Genomic DNA, 16,940 nt, shown 5'->3' with positions numbered 1-16,940 from the left:
TATGTGTGAGATGGTAAACACCCTGCAGAAATATACAGGCAGACACATTGGCCCTGCAGCTGCCAATGCTATTCCTCTAGCCCAGCATGTATTCTAAAGAAAATGTCCTAAATTAACCTTCCAATATATGATTTCCGATGCCTTTTGTAATCATTGTACTTCATCTGTATATTGTGGGTAGAGATGTAGCTCCCAAGTCTACCCCTTGCTGGAGCTCATGCATGTCCCACCTCCTCTTTGTTTTTTCCCTTCTGTGATTTCCTGGGGATAGGCTCTGGCTCAGGCAATTAAAGAGGCCAAAGAGCAGCACCCTGACATGTCAGTGACCAAAGTAGTGGTCCATAAAGAGACTGAGATCACCCCAGAAGATGGAGAGGATTGACAGGTAAGAGGTGATGCTGATTCTCCAAGCTCATGGAGGCTTGCATGCGGCATGGAGCACCTCCCTCTCATCCTTCACCTGGTCCCGCCTCCCCTGTTCTCTCACACCGGCATCTCTGGGGCCAATGTCCACGAGGAGGGAGAATTGGTCTGCCGGTGGGACTTTGTCTCAGGCTGGGAAGTTCCCAACTTGTGTGTGTTTCCTGTCAACTGCCGGTTAGAGGAGCAAGGAGAGGCTGAGCCCGCTTGAGCTGACCTGCTGCTGTTCCCTTTTAATCCAGGCCCTGCGCGCTTTTCATTATCCCAATTTGAAGTGTCTAGTTGGATTTCACTTGCCGCACGGTCTAATCAGAACTCGAGCGATTTCCCTTTGAGAGGGGCGATTTGCGAGCTCCAGCTACCGGGGAGATCAAAGATGCCCCTTTCTCCTGTGGACGGCAGCACAGTCCCCTGGAGGCTTGCTCTTCAACTTCGTTTGGTTATATTTAGCTGTTTATGCTTTTGTTTCGTGCTGTTTTTAACTTGAAAGCTGAGCACTCGTTCTCCTTTCGAATGTCTGATATTGCCTGTATTTCATGGGAGGATTTTCCCCGAGCGTCTCAGGAGGAGCCCACGGTGCAGGCCTATGGCCCTGTTCTCCCAGCGTGCATGTGCCTCTCCGCTTGCTGTGTGGCCAGCAGCCCGAGCAGACTGTGTCGTCTGTGTGTTCACACGCCTGCCATGCGGGAACTCACAGGGCCAGAGAGCACCATCAGGGGGCTTTGACTGCTGCGTGCAACCCTGGGGCTGCTGGCACACGTGCTCATAGAATGAGATGTTCATAATAAGACATTACTGAGTTCCCTGACATTGATTTAAGAAACATTTACATTGATGAATAGCCTCTCTTCAAGAAATTTTAAAATCACTTATATCCAAATTAATAATATATTTAGAAGACGTAAAACAAAAAAAAAACTTTTTTTCTAAACTGAGCTTTAACCTTGGTGATGTAATTATTTTACAGGTAGCCTATCACGGTCAGTGACTCAGGCTGGAATGTTGTGGTATCTTGTCCAAAAGAGAATTTTAACCTCCAAAGTTCTTCATTGTGACCTTGATCTGAGCAAAATCCTCAGATGTTTTCAGATGGGTAACTAACTAAATCTCTTTTCTACAGGAATAACTTAGCTTGCACATGAATCCAGTCATGCAAACCATTAGGAAAACCAGAGCCTCTATGGAGTTCCCTCTTCTAACCCAACTGACTTGTATCTATCTGCGGAAAATTCCAATCCAGAAGAATTGACCTTGACCATTAATAAAGACACTGGCAGAGAGATCTTCCCATAATAAAGCAATCCAGATCAGCATCACCAAACTGATACTGCATGAAGCAACGATAAAATTACAAAAGAAGCAGCACTTTTAATTTTCACAAAATGTCTGTTTTCAGCTCTACCTTGCACGTTGATCACCAACAGTATAACCGTGATCTCATGTAACACATAAACAATCCATGCCTTTCATAGTTTATTATTATCAAAGTCTCAACAAAACTGCAATTTCCTAGGTGACAAATCTCTTGTTTACAGATAAATGAAGATTACCCTAAAATGCTAGGAGCCGTCTAGGTCCGGTGTGTCAGATTTATCCCAGGTTAGATGTGCCAATAACCGAGTTTATTCAGTAAACAACTCGAATCTTGTCCTTGTTCCATCTGGTTTTATTATCCTCACTCATTAAACAGTGATGACTCTCTGACCCTCTGGAAATGTTTAATGCTTAAAAATCTTGCTTTGTCTATCTAATTTTATTCGTCAAAAGGTAGCACTGATTTTTAGCATATTAATGTGATTTCTTCCTTGTTCTTCACTTTGGTCTTCATTCGATCTGGAGAGCTTCCCAGAGTTCCCTAACAAGACCCAAATATGGAAATTGCCATTGTTTTGGGAAGAACACCTGTGTTTTTGTTAGTTTACAATATTATGAAATTTCACTCCAGGCAAATGTGTTGGGCTTTTGTTGCTTTGTGTTCTTTCTCTGTTTCTTTTTCTTTGTATTTCTTTTTCATTGATTTTTCTTCTTTTACTTGAAAAAGAAAGAAGTGTTTTATTTCCAAATCTGGTCCATATTTACAATCTAGTTCAGAGCCAAGCCTTAAACTGTACAGAATTTCCACTGTAATTAAAATTATTGCGTGTTTAATTATAAATAGCCTCAGAAAGATATATTCTCCATCACACTGTCAACTGCATCACAGTCCAAGGTGAATGGTGTGTGTTTCCGCATCGCGAAATAAAAATGGCAAATGTATTGAAAGCTCTAATGTTCCGTGTTTAATCATTGCGGTATTACATGCCTTTAGCCGGGAGTGAACATTTGCATGACATCAGAGGCCTTGTTCTTCTGCATTAGAGAGACCTCCTGTCTGTCCAGGTCTGGACAACAGTGTGTACGGGATGTGCACCGGGTTGGCTCCTGGGGGGCTAGAGAAGGAGCAACATAAGCTAGTACAAATGTCGGGCTGCCCACACCAGCAGCTTCAAAGGAGACAGCATGGAATCCCATTTTCAAATGAAGCGCTCTGTCCCAGAGTGGTGGTACACACCTTAATCCCAGTACTTGGGAAACTGAGACAGAAGGATCATAGGTTCAAGGCCAGCCTCAGTAACTTGGCGATACCTCCGAAAACTTAGCAAAACCCTGTTTCAAAAATAAATACAATTTTTAAAGGGCTGGGGGGAAAAACGGTAGTGGGGGGTTTAACACAGAAGTAGAATGCCCCGGGTCCAATTCTCAGTACCAAAGGAATTTTTTCTTAGTATAAAAAGAGTCTAGTATTTCAGCTGAGCATGGTAGCACACACCTGTAATCCCAGTACTCAGGCAGCTAAGACGGGAAGATCACAGGTTCAAGGCCAGACTCAGCAACTTAATGAGACCCTATTTCAAAATGAAAAATAAAAAAAGGCTGAGAATATGGAATATAGCTCAGAGGTAGAATGCCCCTGGGTTCCATCCCCAGTACCATAAATAAATAAATAAATAAATAAATAAATATATTGTAAAGAAAGCTATGCATTTTCAGCTATATTTTTTCTTTTCTGTGGCTTCTCAGAATTCTTCCAGCCTGCACCCCTGCCTCAGTACCAAAGTCTTTCCCACATATTAAGGGGTCTATGACAGCAGTGTCTCCCTTCTAGCACCAGAATCCGATTTTATTGTTGTATGACAGATTACTCCAAAATTAACCGCTGAAAACAAGACACAGGTGTTCCCTCACGGTTTCTGTGGGTCAGGAGTCTGGGCCCTCTGAGAGTGCCTTTGGGGTGTCACCTGGGGTTGGGGCTCAATGGGAGAAGGGTGCCATTCTAAGTTTCTCCGGTGGTTGAAAGGACTGACTTCCTTGAGGTCAGAGGATTCTTAGCAACTTGCCCGCTCCTGAGACCACTTCCAAATACACATGAGGTTTTGGGTACACTGGGAAACAGACCTAAGGCCTGACTCAAGCGGATGGGACAATGCCCTCTCTCAGCAGGGAGCTAGTACCGACCTGGCACTTCTAGTGACAGAAACTGCCCCTTGCTGAGGAGCGCCCCCTCAGTGGCAATGGCTGTGGAGCTATGAGGGACCAGAAGTAGGAAGTGACTCATGGGGGGAGTGAAACAGGAAGTGCTCCCTCAGGACCCACCCTCCAGAGGAAGCACTTCCTAGTTCATACTCATCAGCTCCATAGCCGGTTCTGGGCTTCAAAGAAAATTCAGGGATAAAAACCAAATCGATGTTTCAAATTTATCTTAGCAAAGAAACCTTTGTCAATATGTTCTTCATACATGCAAACAACCAACACCATTTTATTTGTGTGTGTGTGTGTGTGTGTGTGTGTGTGTGTGTAGTGGTACTGGGGACTGAATCCAGGGTGTTCTACCTCTAAGTGACACCCCAACCCTATTTTATTTTATTTATTTATTTTGTGGTACTGAGGGTGGAACCCAGGGGCTTTTCTGCCTCTGGGCTATATTCCCAGACCTATTTTATATTTTATTTGGAAACAGGGTCTCACTAAGTTGCTGAGAGCCTCACTAAGTAGCCGAGGCTGGCTTCAAACCTGTGCGATCCTCCTGTCTCAGCCTCCCATGTACTGGGGTTACAAGCGTGCGCCACCACACCTAGGAAGTACCACACCTAGGGTGGACAGGTCTACACAGTGTCACCTGAGATGCTGGGGTTGCAGACAGTGGGATAATCATCACCATATTAGGAAAATTCCTTGGTTTTTAATTCTTTTCTAAGCGGTTGTAGTAAGACCCCCTCTCTTATATTGCTAGGTTTATGCAAGCTACCAAAAAAATATTTATTTAGGGAAAGATATGTAGGTGGCAAAAATTAATAGAAGCGAAGAAGTGATTCACAAAATGAAGAGGGTGGTTACTTCCAAAGAGAGGGTGGGAGGGAGGGTGGGCTGTGGTCAGGGAGGGCGTCTGGGGACACCTGAGGGAGGTAGGCCAAGGCACACCCGCTACGTTACTATTATTTCATCTCTAGCACCCAATTCACAGTATATAATTTCAAAAAGGCATATTTTAAAAGCCCTTGTTAGCTGGGTGTGGTGGCTCACACCTGCAATCCCAGTATTTAGGAGGCTGAGACAGGAGGATCACAGTTCAAGGACAGCCTCGGTAACTTAGTGAGACCCTGTTTCAAAATAACACAGGCCTGAGGTTGTAGCTTAGAGCTAATGCCCCTGGGTTCAATCCCCAGTACTCTCCCTGCCCCCAGAAAAGCCCTGTAGCCTTTCTTTGGTGAGAAACACGTAGATGAGTACAGAACCATGAGCCAGGAAGCTAGGCCTCATGCTGGAATGTGTACAGCGCTCACTACAATAGTCATCTCAATCGCATGGCTGACTCCCTAAGTCTCAACTCGCTAATTCATGGAGTGAAGCTGGACCAGGGGATCCTCAACTGTGCTTTGCGTTCTGGGTCCTGCGACACCAGCTCAACTGTAACTGCGAAGGAGAGCGTAGGAGGGATCGCGTTCCTCCGCCCGGTCACCATGAGAATTGGCGGTGCTCAGGAATCAGAGAGGGTTGACTCAAAGAGCCTTGGTCCATGGAGTTCAAGGTACTCAGAGGCAGGCCTTAGAGACTTCCTTCATCCCTCGAAAAGATGGCTAGAACCCCAAAATGGATCCAAAGTAGGCTTGTAAACACACACACATAGGGCAACTTTACAGTTTTTTTGAGATAACTAATCTATAGGAGGCCAGGTACTTTTTCATTTCCTTTCTTTGTGTGTGTGTGTGTGTGTGTGTGTGTGTGTGTGTGTGTGTGTGTGTGATATTGGGGATTGGAGCCAAGGGCATTCTACCTCTGAGCTACAGAGGTAATCCCACCCAGCCTTTTTTACTTTTTTTTTTTTTTTTTTTTACAGTACTGGAGATGAAACTCAGGGCCATTCTACCTCCAAGCTACACTCCCAACCCTATTTTTTATTCTTTATTTTGAAACAAGAGCCAGGTGTGGTGGTGCACGCTTGTAATCCCCGTGCTTGGGAGGCTGAAACAGGAGGATTTCACAGGTTTGAAGCCAGCCTCAGCTACTCAGTGAGGCTCTCAGCAACTTAGTAAGCACTGTTTCCAAGTAAAGTATAAAATAAGTCTGGGAGTACACAGTATACCCCGGAGATAGAAAGCCCCTGGGTTCCACCCCCAGTACCACACACACACACACCAAAAAAAAAATACCAACAAGAATAAATAGTCTAAATATTCCAGGCGTGGTGGCACATGCTTGTAATCCTAGCATCTGGGAGGCTGAGACAGGAGGATCACAGTTTGCGGACAGCCTCAGCTATTTAGTGAGGCCCTTTGCAACTCAGTGAGACCCTGTTTCAAAATAAAGAATAAAAAATAGGGCTGGGGTGTACCTCAATGGTAGAATACCCCTGGGTTCCATCCCCAGTACTGCAAAAAAAAAAATTCAGCAAAATGGGAAATTAATAAATTATATTAACAGAAGATAAAATACTGTGCAACCACTAAAAGTTATATAAAATACCAAGTGTGCAACCACTAAAAATTATATAGAATACCAGCCTAATAAAAGAAAAAATCCTAGCATGCTGAAGTGAAATGAACATAATATGTTAATAGAGGAATAATTTGAATGCATTAGAACATTACTGTGCTAATAGGGTAAGAGTATTAAGAATATTTTATCTGCCCAGGGAATGCCTAGGAGAATATCAACGTGATAGCAATGATTTTCTCTCTGGGGCAGAACATACAGTGACTCTAGTCTTCTTTTGTGCTGCCCCATTTTCCCAAAGTTTCCATCACTATTTTTTTTAAACAGCTTAAGAAATAATACCAATAATTTCATCTAGTAACTGAAAATAATAGAGTGAGAGACATGTAAATGAGACGAAATTCGGGAAACTGACTTTTCTCTGGAACTTCAGAGCCATTATTACAATCACCAAATGTTACAAATGTCTCTGAAACACTGGCTTCCTTAGTCACCTTCTAATTAGAATGGCGATGGATGAGCTCCGATTACAGATAACGGAGTTATTTCTAGAAACACTTGGTGCCCGGTCTTTGCGGATGAATAAGCTTCCTGGGTGCAGATTAGCAGTTTAGGCGGTGCGCTTGCTTTTTAAGGATGCTATTTACTGTACTGTAAAAGTAACTTTAAATATCCCTATGTCCCTGCAATATAATTGAAAGAGATGCTTCCCTGGGTTTGCTTAACTTTCTTGCCTGCAGGTAAAGCTATCTATCATTGGCCATATCTCTGTTTCAGAGATATGAAAATAGATAGAGTCTGACCTAAGAAAATAAAATAAAAAGACTCTGAAGTCAGCAGTCTTGTGCCTGCCCTTACTAACGTCGTCGCCTCAAGCCAGTTACCTGGACACTCTGGGCCTCGATTTACTTGCGGTTAAGAAGGAAACCACAACTAACTCAAAAGCGGGTTGTGATGGGTACCCCTTGACTGTATGAGAAAGTGCGTGATTCGTGAGGAACCTATCCGAACGTTCCTTGTAAAATGTCGGTCCTGGACTTCTCTCCTCTCTGAGTGAGCTGAAAAATCTTTGTCACGTAGCATAACTCAAATGAAGAGAGTGACCCTGTCCTCGACAGTTACTCTAGGTTCTCAATGTGAGTGGATGGAGAGGCTTCCAATTAGGAGACCTCCGGGTGTGTTGATGAGCTGATTGGCATGTGGGCCAACCAATTGAGGGGGAAGTCCCGCCCCGAACGTGGGCAACGCTGTCCAACCGGCTGGGGGCCCAGATGGAGCAGAGGGCTGAGAGGAAGGAGGCGTCCTGAAGGTGAGCTCCATTTTTCCTGAGCAGGTCCATCTACTCTCACAGGAGGATATCGGGCGCCGGCTTCATCCTCCAGTGGGGACCCTGCCTGCAGTTCTCCAGGGACTGGCAGGCCTTTCCCTCTTAGACTGGAGCTGCATTATTGGTCCCTCTGGTTCGGGGGCTGCAGCCTTCGGCTGTTGGTTCTCACAGCTCTCCGGGGTGCACGCAGCCCTGGGACTGAAGCTTGAGAGTGTGTGAGCCATTTCGATCAGTCTCATTCTTTTATAATAAGCATCTCCCACGGGTTGTGCTGCCATTTCGAGCCTTGACTGTTACAGTATCTTGATCCTTCCATAGATCTGCCCTGGGTCTTACAGGGTGCTCTGAGCAAATTAGAGTGTGGGAAGCAACCAAAACGGAGTCTCAGTCATTAAAGAACGCCTGTGCTAATTGTGATCCAAAGAGGTTCTTTACTTGATAACACTCCAGCAAACCTGCATACAGCTTACGCTCTTATAGGGCAGAGAGAGAGGAAGAATGGGAATTGGAAAAGGGCTAACTGGGTGATGTGTGCATGTCTGCCTCTGCCATCTTGTACTCCATTAAGATGCATGACATCAATGCACCAATAAAAAATAAAGAGGAGGAAGAGAGAGGAGGAACAGGAGGAGGAACAGACAACTGGAACAATTAGAAAGCAGGCTGGGCGGTCCATTCACCACGAGCTCGGCTGGTTGTGTCTGGGTCTCAGGTCCGGGTCACTGTGACTCTGGTCCGGGTCTTCAGGGCTGACCTTACACAGTGTGTGACCAGACCCAAAGGTGATGATGGGGATTGAGCCTGTATTGATTGTTAATAAGAGCTGTATTAATTATTAATAACAACAAGGTTTCATACTTGGGCAGAACAATAAAATCTCTTTCTCTGCCTCTTAAGCTGTCAGCCAAGAGCTGCAGCCAGGATTGACCTTGGACAGCTAAGAGTTGGCTGTTAGCCCAGCTGAACACTAGAATTATATGGATTTTCACAATAGTTTAGGCTCAAGTTAAAGAGGAAAAGCAAGCTATGTTAACCAGATAGTGATTACTAATTACACAAAATACTTATAGCCCCAAACCTTCATACTTTAAAAGACTATATTCCTGTGTCTCTCTTTTCTTTATTTTAAATCAAGTTTTTGACATAATTAGCAACTTTTAGCAGACAGAGATAGGGAAAGGCTAAAAACTCACCAAGGACACAGGTGGACAATGCATGCTTTAAAACCAAAACCAAAGACAAAGTAGGCTTCTTCTATGCAGCCCTCTGACTTCATTAACCAAGTAACACATTTTGAGCAGACTCATCCGGCCCTTTGAGGAAAGGCTCACACAGCAGAGATAACTGGAGAGCCTGCACCTGCTTGTGGTGGGAAAAGAGGACTATTGGCTAATCAGGATGGGAGGAAGGAGATAATAAATTCTTCTAAAAAATATGTTACATGTTCAGAGACCTCAGTATGTTTCCTTCAAGGCACTCCACTGTGTTTATCTCTCTAATGCAGCCCTTTATTGATCTGTCCTTTCTTTTTACCTTTGTAATAATAAACTTTGCTTAAGCTTGCAGCAGTATAGTTCTGGCTATTTTTTCCTAAACTAGCTAAGAACAAGAACCCACCTCCACTCAAACCATTACAGGTGAGGACTTGCCCAGGGCTGCCAGCGGAGCCCCCGGCCAGCGTTCAGCCTCATTATCAGTGGTGGTTGGCATGGCGAGGTGATAAAACTTCTTGGCAGTAGAACCTGAGGGTTTTCAGCCTCAGGTACGTCCTCACATTGCTGGGGACTCCGGTCAGTTGTCAAGGCATTCCTGGGTGACTGGATGGCAGGCAGTGAGCCTGTGTATTGCCTATTTTGCCTGGGTATATACCTTGTGCCTGGTGCCTATGTTAGGCTGCCCGTGACACTGTGGGTGTGCTGTGCCACGCTTGTGTGTACTGTAAGAGTTACGCTTGAGTTCTGCACATTATGTGTGAGCCACACCCAGGTGTGCTTTGAGAATTAAGTCCTGCTGGCTTTAACAGAGCCCTGATTTTTTTTTAAATATATGCTCCATCTGCAGGGACAGCAGAGTCAGTTTTTACAATTTTAGAGGGACAGAAAAGAAAGGAAATTTATGGTTACCCTTATGTAAGTGGTTCATGCTTTTTTTATGGTGAGAATTTCATTTTGTCAATGAAATAGTGAATCTAAAGTGTGGCAAATGCAATGCCTAGCAATATTAAGCATGCAATATGCGTTGTTGAATCCAAAACTTTAAATACATGTTGAACGCAAGTCCCTTTGATTACAGCAATGCTTTCTGGAGAAGGTGTGTATCTAAATAGGCATACATATACGTGTGGGTTAGATATGCTTTTTACATAGGGTTTTATATTTGTATTAATATATTTTGTGTGACTATACAGTGAGTCCCATAAGAGATAGTGTTTCAGAATTCCAAAGGACATTCGTGTCCTTGCCTAGATTAGATAGAACACCTTTTCTGGGGATGCTAACTGATCCCTGGGATAGAAGGAACTCACAGGTACGTAAGTCCTCCTCTACCATCCAGAGAGGCAAACCTTAGGCCGAGCTACACAGCTACATTGTGCACTCCCCTGGGGACTCTAAAAGTAATTCTAAAACCCAATCCTGACTCCAGCGATTCTAAGCTAATTGGCCTGGGTGGGGTTTGTGTGGTCTTACTGTTTTTTAAAATCCCTCAAATGAGACTCACCTGCAGACAGTGTATAGTATCACTGGCCTAGAAAAGTGATTCTGAAACCTGAGAAGGCTTCAACCTGCTGGAGGGCGTACCATCCTGAGCCCAGCCCAGGATCCCTGACTCCACAGGCCCGGGGCTGAGGCTGGCAGTGAATATTTCTAGCGAGTTCTCCACTGCTGCTGGCACCAGTGATCTGGACATCTCGCTCAAAGAACCTCTGGCTTCATGGTCAGAGTCTTGCTCTAGAAGCTCTGAGCCAGGCGTCCACCTGTAATCCCAGTACTTGGGAGGCGGAGACAAGAGGAGGCCAAGATGGCTTCCAGCGTCAGCAACTTAGTAAGGCCCTCCACAACTTAAATCCATTTAAAAAAAGATAGGGCTTGGGATGTAGCTCAGAGGTAGAATGCCCCTGGGTTCAATTCCCAGAACCAGAAAAAAATATATAAATAAATAAATACCTCTGGCCTCGTGGAAAGACCCCTGATTTAGGACTGAGAAGAGTTGATCTCCAAGTTACTGTGATTCAGTTTAATCTTGGACAAAAGGAAATTAACTCATCCACACACACACACATTGCTGTAGAGATTTATTGAGAGAGCATTGCGAAAGTCACCATAAGGAATGTTTCGGCCGCCAGGTGAGCCAAAGGCCACACTGTTATGTCTCCATATATGGGGAGTCTGCCATCAGATGGGGCGACTCCCAGGAATGCCAGGAGAACGGGCGACGCGGCAATGACAGCGGCTCTGTGATAACAGTGCGGTGATGGAAGCAGTGGGTCCAGGGAAAGAAGCTGCACCTTCCAGGACATCAGACAGCACCTCATAAAGGGGCAAGAACAGCCAGAGTGACAGAAAGCAGGAAGTCTCCAGGGAAGCACCAAAAATCATCAGAAACATTATGACATTCCCTTAAAAGTGCTATGGTTCAGAATGCCTCTAAATAAACTTCACTGCAGAAAACCAATCAGGACCACTTGGAAAGACTTTCTAAAAAGGCAAAATACATATATATATATATATATATATATATATATATATATACATACACAATACAGGGTAATGAGAGGTGTATAGTGAGTGAGAATTAGAGCAGGAAGAGCCTCTCCTAGTCCATTTTGTGTCGCTCTAACAGAATCCTTGAGAATGGCAATTTATTTTTTATACTTTTATTGGTGCATTATGGTCTCACGTCATCATGCAGTTCCTAGTGATGGTGACCCACATGCACAGAGCACTTGCTGAGTTTCCCTTCCAGCTCCCTCCCCTCTCCTCCCATCCTTATACATGTCACTGAGATTGGCACTGGTATTCCCACATATGTATACAATGTCAATGGAAGTGCTTCTTCATTAATTCTCCTCCCCCACTCTCCCCTAGACCACCTCCCTGGCTCCACTGAAGTTCCCTCTCCATTAGCTAAAATCTCTTTTATGCCCCAACTTCTGCATGTAAGAGAAAACATATGACCCTTCACTCTCTGTGACTGGCTCATCGTACTTAACATACTACTCTCCAGGTCCATTGATTTTCCTGCACATGACATGATTTTGTTCCTCCGTATTGCCAAGTAGAAATCCATTGTGTGTATAGCCCATAATTTTGTAATCCAATCATCTGTTGATGGACACCTAGGCTGGTTCCATAATCCGGCTGTTGTGAATTGTGCTTCTATAAACATGGATATGTATGTATCACTGTAATATTCTGATTTCAGGCCCTTTGGAAAGATCCCAGGAGTGGTTTAGCTGGATCCTATGGTGGATCCATTTGAGAATGAGTAATTTATCCCAGCAGAAGTTCACTTGGCTCATGGTTCTGGATGCTGGTAAGTCTAAGAGTAAGGTGCTGGCCCTCTGTGCTGCGTCACCCCATGGCCAAAGGCAGAAGAGCAAGAGCGTGCACAGGCAAGAGAGGAGGGGCCCGATGTCCTCCTGCCAGGAGCCCACTCCTACGATAACGGCATGGATCATGAGTTTCAGAGGAGACAGTCAAACCATAAAAGAGATTGGGAGGGGTGACATCGGAATGGATCCTTAAAGACAGCATAGTGCTCAGCAGACCCCATGGAGGCAGTGAGGAGGAAGCAGGGCTCTCTAAGAGAGGCTTCTCCCCACGAGTGCTTTTCAACAGCTACCCACTGCCCATTCTGCTCCTACTCCAGCACCAGACACATTAACCTGAATGGGCATTGAATGGAGACAGGCAATAAGGGAAATTTCCCAAGTATGACCAATGGTGCTGGCTGCAACTTCTGACTACAGCTTCACCTCCAGAACTGCCAGGAGTAGAATCTTCACGTGCAAGTCAGGACTTCCAAGAGAAGTTTGCAGTGGAGGCAAAATAAGGATATCTGTGACTTGGCCAGGTCATGGGGGCAGTGGGGGTTCCCTTTCGAGTGGTCTCCAGGGGAAAACAAAGCAGCAGAAGTCAGCTTGGGAAGTGGCTTAGGAAATTTATGGTTTCGGTCTGAAATGATCCCACCAAAAAAGCTCGTGTGCTGCAAGTATGGCTCCCAAGCAGCAAGGTGTGAATGGGTGGAGGATGTGGGTAACTGGGGTGTGACCTTGGGGACTGCATCTGTCCCTAACTGCTTCCTGCCATCTTGAGATGAGACACTTGCCTCTGCCACACCCTGCTGCCATGCTGTTTCTGCCTTGGAGCTGGCTTACCATGGACTGAACCTCTGAAGCCATGATCCCCAGTAATAAACCTTTTCTCCTCTAAGTCATTCTTGTTGGGTCTTTTGGTCACAGCAGCAAAAAGCTAACTAATATAGACCACCCTTCGAGAAGGTTTTGAGAATGACTAGGTTTCTTACCAGGGAGAAGTTCTTCCAGCTCTACAACTCTAGATTTATATCCTATCCATGGTGATGTTTTCATATAAAGACAATTCAAAAATAGAAGAGTGGTTTCTTCAAGTATAAGAGAAGGATAGACAAAACTCTTTGAAAAGATAGAATTAAATTCAATTTAAATTCTTTGTATTAAATACTCTCCATCACCAGAAATAATGGGAATAGCCTGATTGGTTTATGTAAAATATTTTACACATGTTTAAAAACTGGCAATACTGTGTGATAGACTGAGTGTCAACGCCATGAATAGTTTCTGCTCAGATGATTCTGGGTGCCTTTTCTGGATTTTTCCACATCACAGAGTCTTCGTATGAAGCCTCTTTTCATGACATGATATCATGGATACAGAAGGCCAGGAAGTAGTAAGGGTGGAGACCCACCTCAGGGCAGAGCTCAGATGTTGCTTTCTGGAATAAATTTCTGGTGGTAGCCTGAGAGCCATGTGACTTTCTCATAAAAGTGGAATACAAAGTGCAGTTCACATGCACACATTAGGTATTTGAGCTTTTACTTACTTTAAGATTCTTTTACTTACTTTCAGGTTTGTGTGTGTTTATTTGTTTGTGGTCCTGGGGATTGAACCCAGTGACATTCTACCTCTGAGCTACACACCCAGTCCTTTGTTATCTTTATAAATTGAGACAAGGCCTTGCTAAGTTCCTGAGGACCTTCAACCCTGCAATTCTCCTGTCTCAGCTTTTCAAGTACTGAGGTTGTAGTCATGCATCATTGCACCCATCTTTACCTCCAAGGTGGTGGTGGTTGTTGTTGTTGTTGTTGTCGTTGTTTTGTGGTACTGGGGATGGAACCCAGGGGCATTCTACCTCTGAGCTACACCCCCAGCCCAATTTTTTATTCTTTATTTTGAAACACGGTCGCACTGAGTTGCAAAGGGCCTCACTGAGTAGCTGAGGCTGTCTGTGAACCACAGTCCTCCTCTCTCAGCCTCCAAAATGCTGGGATTACAAGCGTGTGCCACAATGCCTGGCTTCCAAGTTTTTTTAGTATACTTTTATTGGTGCATTGTAACCATACATCATACTGAAGGTTATTATGAGAGAAACATATATGCACACAGCACCCAGTACATTTTCCTCCAGATCCAGAACCTGGATTAAGAAAAGGGGAAATGTCCTACAAAAAGAGATGCATAACATTGCTTCTCATCTCTCCAGATCAACAAGAACATCTTTGGAAGTTGGCCAGCCTTGACTTTCACTGGTTGTTATGGGGTGTTCTCACTCAGATTTTAAAATAGGTGAAATTATCTTTAGCTTTGAAGGACCAAAGTCAAGGTCAGCTGGAAAAGTCAAGAAACTCACCCAGAACTCACAGATGGAGGTATAAAGACTTTTAATAAATCTAGTTTTGGCTTGTTTCTGTAAACCTGTAGAGAGTGGGAGATAAGGAGGAGACAAATCTGGTAGAGCGTGCTGGTCACCTGAGTACTTATTAATTAAGAGTACATGATCAATGGATGTTATTTAAGAACTCAGAACTCATACCCAGCTGCCATTCCATCGCAATAGTCCATAAAATACCAGCTGTGCTAAGAAAAACTCCTGCAGAATTTTTTGACAGGTGTCGTATGTTAAAAAGAATAAATACCTGACTGCTACCCTTTCAGATAAGAAAAAAGGAAAGTGCTTGTGCCTTTCTAAGACCACGTATGAGTTGCAGTGGCTTTGAATCCCTTCATTTCCCCTCTCACTCTTTGTTTTTCTTTCAATATTGGAGATTGAACCCAAGGGCATTCTAACTTTGAACTCCACCCCCAGCCTTTTTATTTTTATTTTATTTATTTATTTATTTATTTGTGTGTGTGTGTGTGTGTGTGTGTGTGTGGTGGTGGTGGTACTGGGGTTCCTGGAAACCCTTTTACCTCCGGGCTACACTCCCAGACCTATTTTATATTTATACTTGGAAACACGGTCTCTTAAGCCAGTGAGGCTATCTTCGAACCTGCACAATCCTCCTGTCTCCACCTCCTAAGCACAGGGATTACAAGCGTTTTTATATTTTATTTTGAAACAGAGTCTCACTAAGTGTGCTGGCCTTGAGCCCATGATCCTCCTGTCTCAACCTCCCAAGTACTGGGATTACAGGTGTATGTCATTGTGCCTGGTGTTTCTGCATCTTTTATTTCTCTATTTGATAGCAGGGATTAAACTCAGGGGCATTCTACCTCTGAGCTACACAACTCCCCAGCCCTATTTTATTTTTTACTTTAAAAGTGGGTCTTGTAAGTTGCTGAGGGTATCATTAAGTTACTGAGGCTGGCCTCAAACCTGTGATCCTGCTGTCTCAGCCTCCCAAGTACTGAGATCACAGGCATATGGCACCATGCCCTGCTCTCTCTTTCATATCTAAGTCAACTCACCCCTCTTCCCAGTGCTCCCGCTGTCCCTGTTGCCCCACTAGTATCTAGGATGGCTTGCCACGAGCTCCCTCATTGATGATTTTCCTTAACGCTGTTTGGAAAGTCTTTTCCTGGTTGTCCTCAGCGTCTCCTTTGGATGTTCCATTCCATCTGTTCCCCACAAGAACACTTGACACATAAAGCTTCATGCCATTGGACAAGTTATTTAATATCTTCCTTTCAAATCTGTTGAAATAAGAGAATTCATAAAGGAGTAGTTTGGATCAAGTCAAAATGGCAATATTTGACCAGCTATGTCCTACACAAATGACAGCTTCATGTGCTGTGAGAACAATTTAAATGCAGAGCGATTTGAAAGTGTCAGGCACTCAAAGCGATGATTTCTTTCTGGTTCCAGCACTCACCATCTATGGCTATGTCTTTGGCCAAGAATAACACCCCTGTGGTCCATGCTGTCTCCTCCTTCCTCCCATTCTCAAGTAGACACTACTCATTTATTACAGGGGCGAATCAAACCCTGGAGGGGTGCCTTGTGCCCACGCCGAAGCTCTACTTTTTTGTTCTTTCTTTGCATAGATTCCAATGCCCATCATCCACCTGGTTCGCCAGAAGGGCTCTCCTGTCCCTTTTGAGGGGCACACTGTGCTCCTGGCATTTCTCAACAGAACTTTTTCATAGAAATGTTGTTCTAGTGGCAAACATCTATAATCCCAATACTTGGGAGGCTGAGACAGGAGAATTGCAAGTTTGAATCCAACCTCAGCAACTTAGGGAGACCCTGTTTTAAAATAAAAAGCAAAATAAGAATGGGGCTTGTAGCTCAGAGGGAGAACACCCCAGGGTTAAATCCCCAGTTCTACAAAAAAAAAAAAAAAGAATAAGGGAGGAGGGAGGGAAGAAAAAGGAGGAAGGAAGGAAGGAAGGAAGGGAGGAAGGAAGGAAGGAGCCAGCCAGTTCTACCTGGTGGTAAGGTCTCACATCATTACTCAATTGCACCGCATTTACACCAGGGATAAGAGGAGTTTGCCTAGTGACTCAAGGACTCTTGTGTCACTTGGGTTTTAGGAACACATATTCTGTGTTTCCCACTTTTTCCAAAGCAGCATAACTTGCAGGGCTTCCAGGGAGAGGTGCGAGCTGCCTAGCTGGCTACAAATGGCACATAGAAGGCTAAAGATCAAGTGAGGCTGTTGTGGGAGGCGTGTGCGTGGCGGTAACTTCCTGGGGAAGTAACTTCCATGTGTGTGCCTATCTGCGCTCCAGCTGTCCTCCTGACCC

At 44.5% G+C, this 16,940-nt stretch overlaps 1 protein-coding gene across 15 annotated transcripts in view; it reads left to right on the top strand.

Moving 5' to 3' along the window:
- EPB41L3 (erythrocyte membrane protein band 4.1 like 3) overlaps positions 1–382 on the top strand; it is a gene marked incomplete at both ends in the record, with an annotated part of 110,809 nt that extends 110,427 nt beyond the window's left edge. For all 15 annotated transcript variants that reach the window (XM_080714469.1, XM_080714465.1, XM_080714477.1 and 12 more), the window contains one exon: positions 272–382. In XM_080714469.1, coding sequence (XP_080570595.1) covers positions 272–382 — 111 coding nt within the window. The remainder of the gene's footprint in view (positions 1–271) is intronic.
- Between the last annotated feature and the right edge of the window lie 16,558 nt (positions 383–16,940).

The sequence above is a fragment of the Muscardinus avellanarius genome, assembly GCF_963383645.1.
Source record: "Muscardinus avellanarius genome assembly, chromosome: 17".
Taxonomy (NCBI): domain Eukaryota; kingdom Metazoa; phylum Chordata; class Mammalia; order Rodentia; family Gliridae; genus Muscardinus; species Muscardinus avellanarius.
Note: the sequence above shows the minus strand (reverse complement) of the source record. Positions and strands in the feature narration are given on the sequence as shown.